The sequence below is a fragment of the Aythya marila genome (genome assembly GCF_965140915.1).
Source record: "Aythya marila genome assembly, chromosome: 1".
NCBI classification, from domain to species: Eukaryota; Metazoa; Chordata; class Aves; order Anseriformes; family Anatidae; genus Aythya; species Aythya marila.
The window spans coordinates 65,246,352-65,264,269 of NC_139042.1; the positions used below are offsets into that span (position 1 = coordinate 65,246,352).

At 38.5% G+C, this 17,918-nt stretch overlaps 1 protein-coding gene across 1 annotated transcript in view; it reads right to left on the minus strand.

The window, feature by feature from the left end:
• The window catches only part of MRPS9 (mitochondrial ribosomal protein S9), a 30,702-nt gene extending 13,418 nt beyond the window's left edge, over positions 1-17,284 (minus strand). Inside the window, exons 1-5 of the mRNA XM_082759255.1 lie at positions 17,123-17,284; positions 12,993-13,172; positions 5,362-5,424; positions 5,237-5,267; positions 2,813-2,892 (exon numbers count right to left, since the gene is read on the minus strand). Of these exons, the coding sequence (XP_082615381.1) occupies positions 2,813-2,892; positions 5,237-5,267; positions 5,362-5,424; positions 12,993-13,172; positions 17,123-17,209 (441 nt within the window). The 5' untranslated portion in view covers positions 17,210-17,284. The remainder of the gene's footprint in view (positions 1-2,812; positions 2,893-5,236; positions 5,268-5,361; positions 5,425-12,992; positions 13,173-17,122) is intronic.
• Positions 17,285-17,918: the final 634 nt, after the last annotated feature.

Below are 17,918 nucleotides of genomic sequence, written 5' to 3' on the forward strand. Positions count from 1 at the left end.
CATTTTGCCTTTCTTCATGGTTTTTTTTCACTTCAGCATATACTTTAAAAAAAAAAAAAAAGTTAAAATGTTGTATTGCATATATTATCCACAATCTGATATTTCTAAAAAAGTAAAGTAGCAGTTACATAAAATTACTATTTTGCTTCACAGACTGGTATGAAGAGACCATTTTGTCTTGCTCTGTGCATTACTAAAATATGACATTTTCTCCAAAAAACCTTTAAGTTAAATGATGATCAAATATACGAGCAAATACTTGTGAAACTGTTTCATGCAGTAACCATTCTGTTGTGTATCAAAAGTAAAATAAATTGTCCTTCCCTGACAGCTAAACTTTATTCAAACAGGCAGAACAAAGGCAACAATGGAGTATAAAGTGAGTATCCTTTATGAAAGTTCGTTTAATATTCAAGTCATAGCAACATGCATATTGGCTGTTATAATACACGTGAATACATATGGTTTCTATTTTCACTAGGTGGGTAACATTATTCCCTAGCATTAACTACACAAACAATGCTGTGACCATTTATGCCACCAGAAATTAATAAAAGTGAAGTTCCACATGAGTCTGTGTAGTAATTAACAGCATACAAGTTTAAGCTAAATATTACATTTATCCAATTTATGAGACTTAACGTAGCAATTTTAAGGACATCCTCAAATGGGATTGATTACTTACACTACACTGTATTAACATACAACCTTTCTTTTTTCCTAGCCAAATTAATTAGCTTTGAGACTCACAAATATGTTTTCTTAAATACACATTAGCCTAATAAGAGGTTAAAACAACATTGGGAATTTCATGCAGATTTCGTCTTTCATTTGGCTGGCTGAAAAAAAATGTTAAATCTCCTTTAATGGATTCAGGCTTACAGAACTCTATTTAATGAAGATATTTAGAAACATTCTAAGAACGCTGAAGTACTTAAATATCCTATACTAATGAAATTTGTGTTTGTCAAAGTGGCTTTGTTTGAAGGTGGTTGCCACTGTTAGAAACAAGATGCACACTATTCTCTTTGAGATTTCCAAGGCAATCTTGCATACTCTTTCTAACTGCTTGGAAGAGCTAAAAATAAACTTGTGCTCCTTGTAAAATTTGTAATTTCTTCATTATGATGGAATGCAACAAAACATCTTGCCCTTGGGTTGCTCCGTTTCAGCCAAAACAAATGCAAATGGCTTGTCAGATGACAGCTGTTTGATAAGGCTCCTCTACAAGACCTGCATGCTTTACTTTTTTCCGTGAAACTTGGGATGAAAGGCAGAAGGCAGGAAGAGAATTAATGTAGCATACAGTCTAAAGGCAATGCTACAACCGTGATTAAGTAGAAAAGTTAAAAGGCACAGATTTTCCACAGCCTCGCTGCGTGCAACCCATCCGTGTAACAAGTTGACAGGCCTAGCGCGTCAGCTCCATCATCCTCTCCGACAGCTAAAACGCAGCATTGCATCCCTTTTCAGAGAAAATTTGCGTCTGCACCATGAAGCGTTGTACATTATTTCTTAGCACTGCAGGGGGCTCAAGTCCATATGGAACCTTCACAAATATTACCACAGATCAAACCAGCGGCGTTTCGAGGCAGATTTGACATACCTATTTAAATGAACAGCAGGGGTCCTCGGGCTGCCTCAGGCTGTGCAGGAGAAAACCTCTGTGGAAAGCCTATGCTGCAGCTCCATTACTCAGCAAAGATACACTCTACATTTATCATTCATTTCATTTCTGCCAGGGCAAGAAGCTCATTTGCCCAAGGTCAACAACAACAAAAAAAAAAAAAAAAAAAAAAAAAAAAAAGAGGGGGGCTGTTTTTTATTCTCCCAAAGAAATAAATGTACCTGACAAGTGGGGATTTTGTCCTTTGGGTACGCAGTACACAAATAAACATCAGATAATTCTAATAAAATCATGGCACTCCGTAAAACTGTGGACTGACTTCAACAACGTAAATTTTATTCTTTTGAGAACAGACTAATCACAGAAATAACTTTTTAAGACTATCTAATGAGGAAACAAAATCCGAAGTGACTGTCCAGTGAAATATTTCTGCATACAGCATTAATGCTTTCATTTCCTATAAGTACACATAAGAAACATGCATAAACTCTTCTAAGGAGGTAGATAATGCTTGCGCTATTGATGGTCACAGATATGAAGTGCCTATTCATAATCCACGTGAAGACTCAGAAGCTGTATCTGATAGAACATAATGAGACCCTACCATAAAGGTAAACAGATGCAGATCTTTTACTCCTGGAACCATGCTAATCAGAAAAAGCCTTAAGTTTGCATGAATGAAACAGTCTTAGAAAAATCAATTAAGCAGTTTAAATGCAAATTTTCTTCATACTAAATGTCAGCACAAATAACATTTCCTATAGCTTTGCCCTTCAAGGGGAAAAAAAAAAAACACAACAATTTTTTTTTTTTTTTATTCTACAGCGATTTTTCTTAGGACTAGCTGGTTTTGTTGTTTACACATTCTCCACTACTAACTTTATGCTACTAAGTGGGTACAGCCTATAAGAAAGCGGTCAGACTATTCAGATGCAGATCATAGTCAAAACTGTAAAATAAACCAAAAAATAAGCAGGAACTATTATCCTCTGTTCTCTTAAACTTGACATAAAAACACCCCTAGTAATAGATATTGTGGCAAAAATTAGCATTTCTTTCATGTTCAGTGCTGATATGGCCTACCGTGAAAACACTGAGTAAAGTCAGGAGCTCCTAATACACATCCCTAGAATAACGTGTCCTTGACTGGGAACTAACATTATTTACTACAGGTACCATACTTACATGCATTAATGAGTAGTATGACTGCTTGCCGGTATAAAAGAGGAAGTGAAATGGCCGGCCATCTTCTCCCCACTGGATTTCTAATGAAAAGCAAGATTAGACAAGAAAGCAATATACACTCATTAAAAAAAAAAATATATATATATATATATATATTTTTTTTTTTTTTTTTGTATTTAATTGCAGTTACAAACCTCTTCCATAATACTGATTACCCTTTAAAATATCAGAGAACAATGACATTTCGTGGGTATACAACCTGTCTGGAAATCTAATGATTTAGACTACCTTGGTAAAAACAAACAAAAAATCAAAACTCTAGCTGCAATTATAAGTAAATATTTAATACTTCTAAACATCTTTTAACACAAGGGAATCCCTCATGCACATCTTAAATGAACTTTCAAAGACTGTGTAGTTGGTATTACAGATGCAAATATCCATTTTAGAATAGAAAGAAGTACAAATTAAGGGACAATTGAAATCTACATAATGATGGCAAAAGGCTAAATATTAACTGCTCTGGAAAACAGTGCTTTAAACTCTGAACAAATTACTTACTAGTATAACACATCTAAAACAAATTTAGTATTCATACAATTGTCTTTTGCATGTAACTGCAAATATTCAGAACTTGGGAGATTTTAAAGCTTGTTCATGTTGATGCCTGTGGGATATTTAAACACAAGACCTATGCTATGCTTTACATAATTAGTACAGCAACAAAACAGGCTTTGTTTAATTCATCACATCCAGATTACCTTATTTATCAAAAAAAAAAAAGCTATTTATGGACATGAATTTCAACTTAAGAAAAAATTATGTATCAAATTTAAGTGTCTTAACATTACACCCATCTCTTCCAAACACAGAAAACTAACAAAAATAAACACCTGAGAGCTTTTAAAAGATTGAACTGTAAAGAAACTGCCAGCCATTTTATCCAGTAAGTTCAGCTGAAGCAAACTACAGACAAAAGATAAGACTCCAAGAACCTGTCTGATAAGTATGCTGGTGTATTGCACTGAAACATTACCACAGAATACAGCAGAAGTGGAATAAAAAGATGTAAAATTAAAAAAAAAAAAAAAAAAAAAAAACAGAAAGAACACTGGGGGTATTTAACCAGGTATACTACTGGGGGAATGTATGAATTTCTCTTTATGTGGCTGTGAAAGCACGTTTAGTTGAAATCCCTATTCAGGAAACATTCTGAAGTATAAATTTATGGTTTTGTACTTCCAAATTCTTAAAGATGTAATACACAGTCAAGAAAAGCTGCCTTAAAAAAAAAAGATATTTATTGAAAAGTGTTAATTTTAGACACATATATTTACACTAATCCTAGTTCTCAGGACAGAGTTAGAATCTCAAGTAACTCTTTGGTCCTGGAAACATATACAGTAGTAGCTTAGATTTTAAAATTGCGTAATTATGATTAACTGTCTTACCCTTTGCATTCTACTTTCTATTTCATGATACTGTGAAGTTAGAAATTAATGTGTGATACCATTTAATAGCTAACATTCCAAGACTTCTAGCAATGCAGAGATCTTTCTAGAAGATGCACAAAATTCAAAATGAATCTATTGATTCCAGAACAGTAGAAGGATGGAAGGAAGGAAGAAAAGAAGGAAAATGATGGGATTACACTGATTATCAGAAGTTTCTAAATGGGACTCAATAGTTCAGCAAATAGAGAATTTCACATCCATGCTAAGAGTTCATGCTAAACAGCCAAAAAAATGAAAAACAACTTTGTAAAATTCTTTGTAAAATTTAATTTGGTGATTTCAACCAGGTTCTCACTAAACAACATATTGGCACATCACTGACCTCTGGGTGCCTCAGGAAGCAAGGCCGAAGACTGTATGGATCGAATGCAGATTTAAGACTTCCAGGTCAAAGATGAGACATGATGGGAAGAGGTTCCATTCACATCACCCCCTATTCTCTCAACTGGCAATTTTAAGGCTGTAATTTCTCTGCTTTTAGAGCACCGAAGGTACCAGGAAAACTTTTGGTTTAAAATAGCATTAATGAATATTTTATGGATGTGATAGACAGCACTGACAAAAAAGCTACTGAATTCGACAAAAGGTTTTCCAGTGACTTCAACAGATTTTGCACGTCATTCTACCTGCTGTTTATTTTTAAACAATGAAAAACATTTATCCATAATCAGTTCACACTATGCCTCAAAGGGCTACTGGTGTTCCAGAACCCAGCAGTATTTTTATTTTATTTTTTTTTACCCTAAAAGCTAGAATACTAGATCAGGCTTTGTACTGCTCACGTCTTATCAGTTTCCTCCCCCACATTGTTCCTAATAAAAATAAATTTGTGAAAATAAGGCATTCTACATATACAAATTTTCTTAATACTTCGAAAAAGAATATGGAAAAAAAAATTATGAACACTTACTCCTCTGTTCTGGAAAAATTTCTGTGGGATGCTGCAAATAAATAAACAAATAAATATCATCAAAAGGAAAAAGTTACTTGAAATATCATGCTATGGTTATTCAAAAATGCAACAAGAATTCCTACCTTCATCATGGGCCTGGCTCGTTTGTCGAATAAGCCCGAAGGAAAGAGATAGGCAATAGCTCTCTGAAAGCAGAGATCACATATGTAATTTTTCCATAAAAGAAGCATCACAACATTGCTTAGGTACTTTCTCATACAGAAAATTGAACAATTTTTGCACATACATAAGCAAAACAGTTAACAACAACTGCCACATATCTGCTGTGTGGAAAAGAAAAGCAGTTTCCTCAGGAATCCGCAGGTGGAGTAAAAAATCTCATTATGAAGGTTGCGATCTAATATATCAGAATGAGTGAACATTCCTTTGCAAAGTTTATTTTTTTATAACAGTACACATTTACAATGACTCACCAGAACTACTCGAGTGCAAAGACCACGTTTTTAATAAGTAAATGCAACACTCATTTTTCCTTAAAACTTCAAATGCTGCAACTTCTATGAGAAATTACATTTTATTCATCTTTCTGAAAATATCAGATAGTGCCTCCTGACAAACTGAGCATGAGAATTGTATTTATTCAAACACAAAACAACTGGACACAAAGTTTTGCAAATTTGGAAGCCCAGTTTCTATAGACTTAGGTTCCCAAAGTCTACTGCCACAACAAACGTTGCTTTTAGAAGATACTTTACATACCCTAAATAAGCATTTCATTAAACACTGCATTTGGAAACAACTGTGAATCACTGCAATCTTTGCTGAAGTTGAACTAATAGCGCAGCAAAGCAAGACTCCTAAATGCCATTTTTCTTTTATAAAACATCAATTCTCCCACTTTCTCGATACCTAAGGGTTTGGTAAAACAATTTAGAAACAAGTATGACATTACACACCCATGATTTACCACTGTTTGTACGGAGTACAACGTACCAGATGCATCACTTTCTTTTACTTAACCAATATTCTGCGTTTCCTGTGATATATAAACTTTGTATTATTTGTCTCCAACAAATACAGTAGGAATGACAAAATTCAAAGTCATTCTGGCAAAATGCAAAGCAAAGCAGCTTACAAGGCTAAACCCAATGGCATGTGTTTCCATTCAACATCATTTTACTGTCCCTTTTCAGTGCAACTGAAACATAAATGTTTATATTTTTATTTACAGAATGGTTGGGGGTTGAGATTTCTGGAGGCAACCTACTCCAACCCCTGCTCAAGCAGGGCAGCCCAGAGCAGGCTGCCCAGGAGCATCTCCAGGCAGCTTTTGAACATCTCTGAACATTTCTGAACAGGGAAAACTTATTATAAAACATTACTAACATATGAGAGCTGTTCATTTCCATTTGTTTTCAGAAATGGAAGAGACAAAGACAGCCACCAAAACCCCCCAGATGCATGGCTCTGGCGATTGTGGTCAACTTCAGACAGCAGGCAGTAGAACTTGAGATAGAAGTCATTTGCTTGTACAATAACATGGAATAACTGAATAAAACCCTCTGGCTGTCATCTCACTTATATTTCCACTAGACAGTAAGGAAAAATAGAATTACAATAAAATCACAATTAAAAATCTGCTCTTAAGAAGAATGCCTCTTTGTTAGTCAGGCAACCTTAGGGCTATTATTTGCTGATCGTTTTTTCCATGGACATGGAGTAGTTTGTCAGTGCTTCAACAGATTTAATATGCATGGAGTGTAAAAGGACCTAACCTATTACTTTCATTAATCCCCTACTGGTATTCTGAACAGAAATTTTGAGAATTCTGAAGCAAACAAAAGGCTTAACTTGATTTTATGAAATGGTAATTTTGTTTCTCTTAGTGACTACTGTATTCCCATTTGTTAGTCAATGGGCATTTTATGCATACACACAGTAGGTGAACACCTATTTATGAACAAATGGGGATTAATTATGATGACAATAGAGAAATCCGCTGTGAGCCAAATGATGTTAAACAAACACATTATATAATATATTAAAAGAATTTATTACAGGATATTGAGACTGACTGTGCGTGTACTTAAGAGGTAGACGTTATACAAGCATCTCCGGAATCTCAATCAAAACAGCTACTGACACCTTAATAAATGCCAAATTTACAGTTTACCATTTATAATGGAGAGTGTCTGTCATCTGAGATGTGCTACATCTTGGAAGTTTATTTTATATTGCTTGAGTCGCATGTCTTTCATGCTAAATCATAAACAAACCCTGCATTAAGGAATCTTAACACCTACTTTTAGCTCTCTACACATCAACTAGCCAAAGAATAATAGTCCTATTTTATAAGTTTCTTTTTTATGCTGTTGGGGTTTTTGTTTTTCCCAAAATGAAAATAAGTAGTCTTCCTGCCCTCTCCTTTCTTATGGAAAGTTATTTGGAGTATTTCTATCAGGGAGTATTTGCCTTTACAACCTGTTCAGAACTATCCTGGGATGCAACAGACTACAAGTAAAGTCTTGCTCTCCTTTATTCAGAAGACTTTCTTCGTGTTAAATAGCTGTGCCCTCAGTTTTTACTGAATTTGACCAAGAGCTGCTTTCCTTAGGCTATCATTTCAGGTAGGCAAGATTCATCCATTCTCCTCTAACCTCCACAGATTCTGGGCTACTCCTTCACAGTTCTATCTGTTAAACCCCACTATTCCCATTGTTTTCTAAAATAAAACACAGCTTTCTAGAAAAGGCACAGCCATAATTATTTTCAACAGAAATGCTTAAAAATCCATGTACATTGTAACAGCATGGTGTTTCCAAAATGACTATGTAAACTGCTGGAAAAAAAGGTGGAATGGGTACAGTCTGCATTTGCTATGAGTTGCTGCAAAAAAAAAAAAAAAAAAAAGTACCTGTTTCCTCTAAGGATTTGAAGGTGTTTGTTTTTAAACTCTGTTGAGCCATTCAGAAAAAAAAGAGGAAAAAACCATTTGTAATCACACCTGCTAAAATGCTAAATCACAACGAATACACATTAGTATCAAGATGGTTTATCTCAGACATTGCTACACTGCTGAAGGACCACATAGTATTTCCCTTCCAGTTAGAAAGTCTGAATTCGAGCCAGTAGGCATAATGAGAACAAGCTTCTATCCCTATCAAAAATTGTATCTGGCAGTCCTTCAACCAAATTACATGCAAAACAATTCATTAAATAAACTGCCCGGCGCTGCATGGGGCATGTTGTGCAAATCCAACATACCTGCCACACCCTCAGCTTCCCTCCTCATCGTGGATGCTGCACATGCTGACTCCTCGTCCTCGCTCCCCTTCATACCTACAAGCCAGGAAGCTTTTCTCAAAGCTCAACAGACTTTAGTTCTGAGTGAGAGAGGTTCAGCTGGGTCAGGAAGGGTTGCTTCCGGTTTTTCGTTTTCGTTTTTTTTTTTTTTTTTTTTTTTTAAGAAATACCTTGAGGAATTTGATACCTTAATTCCAACGGAGCTGACCGAGTCATACTGGGGTAGGGGAGGGACACTGAGGCACTTCAATCCTTAAATTACCCGCCATGAACTGGGGAGATTTGACAGGGCAAATTCATCTTGCCCAAGTGCCTTCCCGAGCTTTTCTCAAATACAAAACATTCTAATTTTCATTGCTCAAATCACGTGTAAATAAGCTAAGGAGCATCCACTGAAAAAATATGTTTTGTAGAAAATAAATATTAAAAAAAAAGTCCACCCCAGGTGGGCTGCCTTGCAGCAGCATCTTCCTTGGCATAGAAGGCTCAAGAATCCAGCTCGCTTTTTTAAATATAAATTCTGATGTGGACAGAAAAGCAGAAAGACAGCATTTTAACCCCATCACTTGAGAAAAAAATACAGCCATTAAATGCAAAAAAAAAAAAAAAACAACCACTTCTTTTAACATTAAATTATATTAATTAAACACTTTCAAAACTAAAAAGGTGATATCTTGTCCAGAGCTCAGACAGCAAAAAGCTTTTGAAAGAAATAAATATTTGTTTCTTTATTTTCACTGTAACTTTTTAAAAGACTGAACGGTATTTGAAAGAAGAAAAAAAAAAATAGCAGTCATCAGTTCAAATGGACTGATGTGGAGTTTGTCTCCACTAAAATGAAGTTTTATAAAAGTATTCTAGATTCAACTAACTATTTAAATAAACACTGCAAACCCCAGTGTTTCTGGTAAGGGCAGTGCTGGACATCATGTTCTTACAGACATGAGGAAGTTCAGAAACGTATTTTGTTCTGAGTAACGCTCCTGACATTTCACATATGTTAATATTCACTCACTTCTAACAGGCTGGGTTGCTAAAACTGGAACGCTACTTAGAAATCAGATGCTCTGAGCCATTTTTAAAAGCAACCGAGTATCACCCATTTTTCATTAGAGAAGTCTTAATTCATTGAAAGAAACCATACCCTCTAAGGAACAAAGCTTCTCACGTTTATAACATTTTCATGCTGAAAATGCTGCCTTACTGGTAATTTTGCAACAATATATATTAAGTGAAGATATTTATTTCTAAATGTGTATTTTAGATTTTTTTTCCCCCATCTGCTTGACAACAATCTATTAGGTCATACAGCAGACAGCAAAAGAAAATTAACACATTTCCAGCTTTCAAGTTTTGCTAACTTATGGGGAAGAGTACGGCTTCATGATGAACTCCTCCTATCTTAGAGAGCATTTAGCAACTGCATGGAAATGAATAATAAAAATACTGGCATATAAATAGGTCACAGAGATTAAGATGCTTTTCCTATATTAATCTTACTTAGATTTCTGGTCTTTAAAGTAGAATATCTCAGGACTGACAGTGGAAAATGAAGGTGGGCTGTTTACTACAACCATAAGTTAAAGTTAAATCAAAAAATAAAAGGATTACAGCCTTGACTGGGAAAAAGCACTGGGTCAGGACTGCAATCTCTATTAATTAGGTATCCCAGCTGGGCAGTGGGTATGCAGCTGTTAACTTGATCAATGACTTACCTAAATGTCATCTCTACTGATTCGCTTATAAATTACCAGCAAGTGAGACTAATGTACAGGTGCTAATTTATTTAAACTGTTCTCTGCAGTTCTACATAGCTTTATAAACTGCATCTGGCACTTAATGTTAGCTGTCAGTTGTACTTAGACATGCCTGTCCTAACGACTCTGTTCATTAGAAATGAGCACAAATTATGAAATATTGTGAAAAATGATACATCAAATGGAATGGGCAAAGCAAATCAATTAGAGAAACTTCATACCACGTATTCACACATAGGAGAATAAAACATCTCAGCTTCAGAGCAAGGTCTGTAATACCAATTAAAAAGCAATTGGTAGACTTCTGCAGAGTTATATATCAATTTGCTGGTTTTTTTTCTCCTCCAGAAATACAGTTGTAATGCACAGCTTAACTTTTCATTCCCAAATAAAAGCATCGATAAGAGGCAATTCTGCTTCCACAACATCCAGGAGAAGGATTAACAAGTCAACTTATTTTCCAGTTTAGAACTTTACAAGGTTTAGCTTCTATTAAACTATACCTAAAACTCTAGTGAAGGACAGAATCCTGTGATGCTTACTTTGGAAATACACTGCACAGACTGATTAACAGTGGAAGACATGGAGCGCTCACATGCTCGATGTAAGCACTCATCAGAAAGAATTACTTCTGTTTGAAATGTAAAGCTTGATAATTCTCCTGCCAGTGCTTAAGCAGCTTTTATATTTTTATAACAGAAATTTAATTATGCATAGCAGACACTATTATAGACTGAGTATTTTCCAACACCTGATGGAATATGAAGAAATTAAACATGCACCACAGATACTTGGTATCCCTAAACAAAATACTACTCTTTTAGCTCCACTTCTCCATCTTTTAAGAAACGGAGCCAGCAAAGAGGTCACATACTTATCACCTGCACTGCATGTGTTAAAGCTAATTTTCAGAATGAATCTGCTTTTACTAATTATGGAGCTCAGTTAATGTTGTGCAAATTATAATAGGGCTGTGGATTCATAAAGAAAGAACAACTACTTGACTATAAATGGTCACCTTTCACTTGCAGTCTTGCTGTCTGTAAGCCTTCCTTGTAGACTCTATCAAGAGAAGGAATCCAGACTGCAGGTAAATGCACTGTCCTACCTTTAACCTTTCAGGCAAGCTAACTAAACTATCAGGAGCAGCATCTGTAGTAAAATGAGAGGGCTTTTTTTTTGCTGACAAATCTGCGCATGCATGCCTTTTTTAGTTACTTTCTTGTAATGTGTCATTAAACGTAGCGGAAAAAAAAATAATAATAAAAAAAAAAAAAAACAACATCTGAAAAATGCAAGGAAAATAAATTCTATGGTCTGTTAAAAACTGCAGAAAAGAAAGCCAGAGTAAAGCAGGCTTTTATCGCTGACCCAGATGGCTCAATGAATACTTTCACTGTTGACCGGAAGGGTCTGCAATGCCACTTGTCTTTAGAAGAGCAAAGTGATATCTGTGATTCTGAAAGAAAGCAGCCACAGTACCAGTGCATAGCTTTGTCCTCATGAAGTTTGATTTCCTATGGACTTCTGACTCAAAGTCAACTTTCCCTTATGGATTTTGTGATGCCTGACAAGACTCAAGTCTCATTTCAGCCTTTTTCTCTGCAGGCCATTAACTGCGTCTCTTCTCACTCCGCCATCTATTTTCAGAGAAGTTTAAAAAATTCATTTTGAAGCCTCTCTGTCAAATGTGGTTGAAATCGTCCTGCATTACCACCTACAGGTGTAGCTCTTCTTTGGCATAAGCATGCTGTCACAACCTCCTATCTGGACACAGCTACGCTGACACAAGTTTGCCACAGAGAGGTGACAAAACCATGCTAGCAAAACAATCCCCTGGAAAAAATAAGCCACGTACACCTCTTTCGGCACATACAACATCAACCCTGGGGGACCCACTGCTACACTGTGCTGCCATGGCTCGAGTAATAGTATCACTGCTGCGCAGAAAAAGCTCCGGCTACGAGACTTCATAAAGCTTCACCTAAGACTGAATGTCACCAAATGACATTTCTCCTCACTGCCTCTCATGTGTGATAAAAGAAATGACAGAAGTGAAGCACAAGTTGGACGTTAAAAAAAGAAAAAATTTAAAGAGAAAGCACATCTATACACGAGCCTAAGTGATATGCAGAAAGAGGAGGCCACCCACCTGTCAGTTGTCAGAGGGAATGGCAATAAAATAGTATGTTTTGAGGTACTGATATGAGCTTAAATGCAGGTCTACGTTAAAATCCCTAAGCTAAGCCAGAGTGTTAGTTGTAAAACATCCTATAAAATTTAATTTGCATTACCAGCAACCACAGTATCATACAAGAAAACCCAACCTAAATACACACAGCAGGTCAAATTGTGGGTAAACGTTTCAAAGTGCTACATAAACCTTCACAGTGCCTCTTACAACCTCAGATCAAGGGGATTATCCATTAGTACTTTTAAAAAGAACCTACTGTGCTTTAGCAAGATATGGTATATAGCTCTATACTGTGATGCCTGACCTCACTTGGTAGCAGGAGTAGAATCTCTATTCACAGTCACAGTTGCAATGTTTGCAATGTATAGTAGTAGTCTTTCTTATTCTGACAGTTTGATTAAAATTCACAGAGAGCTGAGGGGCTCATGCTGAAGTAAAGTGCTTTCAATATCTGAAACTCTACAGTAAATTACTTCTCCAACAGAGCAACTGTACTTACATCAATATCCTCTTGGGTAAAAGTTTCGGGATCTTCTCCCATCATGTTGGCTAAATGTCTCTTTCCTAGGTTGAACTCTTCAATCTGTTTTTTAATAAATGCCTCTGTGTACTTTTCAGGTCCTGAGGCTGCTACATTTTTCTTCCACGCTGCTGTAGTGGTATAGATTAGCCTCAACGTCTAACAAAAACAAAACAAAACAAAAATGAGAGATTTATTTTGTATTTTTGGCACAGTGAGCTCTACATAAAATGAATAGTAAAACAAGCCATGCATACCTATAACAGGATTGAACATATTACTGTAGTAAGTTAGAAAAGGCAGGTATACTCACAAAACCACTTTCTTCCAATTGTTTAATGCCCGTAAACAGATAAACACATTCTAGAAGGTGAACATTTCTGCACATTACCATTAATCTTGGCAATTGCTTCTCTTCTTATTGAACATATTTGTATTGCACCTGCCTTTTAAGTTTTTCTTTTTCTTCTTTTTTTTTTTTTTTTTTTTATTTATTTAGCAGGATTTTTCTGATTTAAAAAAAAAAAAAAAAAAAAAAAAAAAAAGATGTAATATCCCATGTTAGGATCATCCAGCAAAAGCAAGACACAGATCTGATCAACAGATGCAGTCTTAAAAAAAAAAACAGAACAACAATAAAAATAAAATAATAATAATAAAGAACAGCACATAAGGAGGTTTTGCATTCACCTAAAGGCACCCTATAGTGAAGTATGAAAAGAAGGGCAGCTCTCTTGTGGCTTTTGGAAGCACGTGGGTGCCCCATGTCCCACGGCACAGCGGACAACCACTGCTGAAGGCTCTGGAAAGGCTATGAAGCCCCCCAGTTTTCTCAGTGCCAGAACATTTCTTCAGCTATCTTGTTGTCTCAGGTAGAATGATTGGAAAATGAAGCAGGGTAATTCTCATCAGTATCCACTGCTGAGCAGGGTTCCAGGTCAGAAGTCATAACTCAGGGGACACTTACCTTTTGATGTTTGTGGGAGGCAAATTTTTCTTTTCTTTTACCAAAGGATGACTAATTTCAATCAAGACCTCTAGCAGAGGAACAGGAACTTCAGTACCAGGGCTGCAGTGTCCCAATTTCAGCGTAGTGCCAATAGCATGCACTATTTTGCCTCTCCAACACTAGCGTTATCAAAGTCTTCTGCAGCTTAATTATTCCACAAACTGACCAGAGAGAACTGATTATCTGCGTGGCCTTCTGGGGTGAGAGGGTGGTAGGTAATCACCAGAAAAAAGGACACAGAGTAGAGAAAAGCAAAGATAGAAGAAGAATCCCTTCTGAATCAGAAAAATGCCAACTGTTGTTCACCAAAGAGCACCCTACACCATTTATCTTGAACCTCTTCAGCATGTCACTGCTCAGATGAGCAGTTTCAGATGGCAGAGCATCTCACAGCTCACCAGACCTCGCATTGCCCTCCCCCTGTCCCATTACCTACTACTTACTGCTCGCTCTGGCACTCAGACTCTTCCTCAAGCCAGCTCAGCTGCCTGGCCTTGGCAGAACACTAATTCCTGTGTCCTCCCCAAGAGCAGGGAGCTCTCTGCTGAGCCAGCAAAAGCAATTCAGAGAAGGCTCTGAGAAGTGCCAAAGCCGACGGGGAATGCAGCTGAAAGAGGGAGAAGGAAGAAGCGAAGTCCCCTCTTTATTTCTTCCAGAGAATTATTAAATTGTCTCTCCTTCTCCTGGAGTTGTAGCTTCAGTGTACCTTTGGCCAATTATTAAAATCCACACACTTAGAGTAATGAGATCCCTTATTATGAGGGACAGAATAAACCCTAGCATTTGAAACAACTAAACACCCCGAGAGTCACAGAAATAGTCCTCTGCAGATCACAATCACTGTTTTGACTTGACTTCTCTTAGTTAAGCTAATACGAATAGCTCAAAATACTTACAGTCCTCCTATAACTAATACAAACACAGCAGCAATCTTCAGGCCTGGATGCAACCACAAAGACATGAACACACAGATGTTCATTTGCCACAAAAGGCTTAAAAACAGCCCCAAGAAAGAACTCAGTGCTGAAGATCCTGCTGTTGCTTTGTGTTCTCCGTGGCTTATAAGCATCACATGCAATGCTAGTCCTGGTTTGCCCCTTTTTTTTTAATTTATGTTTTCTGTAAGATTATATTTACACAGAGAATTAAAACAAAACAAACAAACACACACCACAATTTTAAATTTGAACCATTTCTACTGGCAATGTTCTTATTACTTCCTTAGAAAGCAGGAAGGTATCTGCATATTCCCTATTCTTCTCGCAGTCGCTCCTCAGGAAAGAATTCATCTTCTGTCCTGCTTGTCTTAATAGTAACTAATTATTTGTAATTCTTGTCAATGAACATATGATTCCTTATTACTTGGCCCAAAATTGCTTTCTGGCTGCTATGCTTTAAACAGGATACTTTAGAAAGACTGCTTTCATCTTATTCTTGTCAATTTCTATTGTAATTTTCTCATTTTTGTCCTCCTTCCCTCAAGCTATTCACATTCTTCCCTGGTTTCAATTCGTCACTAATCAAAAGTCCCCGGACACACAAACTGTTCATAATTAGAAAACAGCCTCTTATGCAAATTAATATCTATTGTATTGGGTACCTCTTCGGGGATAAGAGGCCTATTTCATGGGTGGTACAGGCGAGAACTGCAAAGCAGAGCCAAATGCTTCTGGCATTTCAGTCAAACAAGAAAGCCCGCTCCTCGGCTTTCTAGGGGAAACCACAGAGGTCTGCATTTACTTTATTACACATTTCATGAAGCACTACTGCAGACAACAGCCTCACCATTTCAGAAGTAGTGATGGCCATTAACAGCACCCCTGAAATAACAGGCTGTTCCACCAGGAGAGGGAGAAGGCAAAGCCATCTCTTCTGGACCCAGCTCCTGAGTGTTAACCCTTCCCAACCAATCCCTCCCCAAACAACCTAGCATTAAAACAGGATTAAAACAAATCCTTATTTTCCACGGAGACAGTCAGTTTATAGAAAATCAGTTTCTGTAAAAGTTGCCTCAGAAAAAAAAAAAAACAGCTGTTTTCAGGCAGCTTCAAGTTCGCTGGCCTACTAATTACAAGATGAGAAGGAGCAAGGACCTGTTTGCTTACTGTTGTCCCATGAATTTTGCTTCACTGGCGTACAGGTGGAAAACTAATGCATATCACCAATAGAGGAATCAAGCTTCCTATGCTTTTGCAAGGGAAGAAAACGGGAAGCAGAGACAAAAGAGAAAACTTTCAAGAGAAAACTCTATTTTACCACGTGGCATAGCTACGGAGGTGAAAGGAGATATCCCATTTACGAGGCATGTTTGCACCTGCACCATTTTCAAGCTGCTTCCACGCTGTAGGCCAGCAGATTTCAACCACCTCCCTTCCCAAAGCCATGCAGGATGCAGAGATCACTTGTTTTGGTTTTGTGTTCTCTGTCAGCAGAGAAAGGTGGTATCATCTTCCTAATATTGATACAGATATAGTGGTTCACATGGAGCACTGGTCCCGGTCAAACACAAATAGCATATAAGGTACCCCAAATCTTTTTGTAGAGAAGAGAGCTATACAATCACAACAGAAGCAGTAGACAGTGACAAAGCTAGATCATTTTCTCTTTATAAATTGTACTAAGTATCCATGCTTTGCTTATTAAGAAGAATAGACTACACCTATTGTCCAGTAAGAGGTAAGGGGAATGGAATTACAGTGACTCTGCCATTTCCACTCTCAACATGACAAGCTTAAAAATTAAAAAACAAACAAACACACATATTTATTATTATTATACTGTTTTATATAGATGTAACAACTTCTTGCTATCATAGTTGGGGAAACAGTTTACTGTTCTGCAAGTTGCTTTTGGCGCTCCTATAAGCGGTCAGCGCCCACCCCGCGCAGACCTCACGGCCGCTCAAATCCCTCCCCCCGCGCCCCCTTCCCCTTCCCTTCACCTCCGCCGGCTCCGCCGCGACCCCACGGCTCCCAGCCCGCCCCTGCACCCACGGCAGCCCAGTTTTTTAATCACACCGCGACCCCCTGAGCGCCGGCACCTCTCAAATCCCGCGGCCAACCCCCGTGCATTCCCGGGAAGGGTCCGGCCCGGCTCTCACCTGCGATCCCGGCCCGCCCGCCGCCGCCACCAGCGCGGCGCCCCGCCGGCCGCCCGCCCGCAGCAGGCGCCTGATGGCCGCCGCCATCACCGCGGCTCCCGGCTCGGCTCGGCGCGGCGCGGTACGGCCCGGGGAAGGCCCCGGTGCCGACGATTGGCGGGCAGGGCCGCGGCCGCGCCTGCGCGCTGCGCCGCCATGAGGGCGGGCGGGGATGGCGCTGCCCTGCGCCGGGCACGGGCAGGGTGGAGATGGAGCTGTATGGGGAGAGGCTCAGGTCCTTTGGTTTGCTCAGCCCCGAGCAGAGCAGGCTGAGGGGAGGCCTCATGGCGGCCTGCAGCTCCCTCACGAGGGGAGCGGAGGGGCAGGCGCTGAGCTCTGCTCTCTGGGGACAGCGACAGGACCCGAGGGGACGGCATGGAGCTGGGACAGGGGAGGGTCAGGCTGGGGGTTAGGGAAAGGGTCTGCACCCAGAGGGGGGTCGGGCGCCAGGACAGGCCGCCCAGGGCAGTGGGCACAGCACCGAGCCTGAGGGAGTTCAAAAAGCGCTTACACAACACTCTCAGACACATGGTTTGATTTTTAGGGGTCCCATGGGGAGCCAGGAGTTGGACTTGATGGTCCTTGGGGGTCCCTTCCAACTCAAAATATTCTACGACGTGGTGATTAACAAGCTAAAGCCGATACATGGTACAATTACAACATACATCATTAAAACAGGTGGAACTGCTCTTCAAATAAAAATCAGAAAGTGGTTTTTGTTGTTCATTTGTTTGTTTTTCTGGTTTTATGCCTCCAG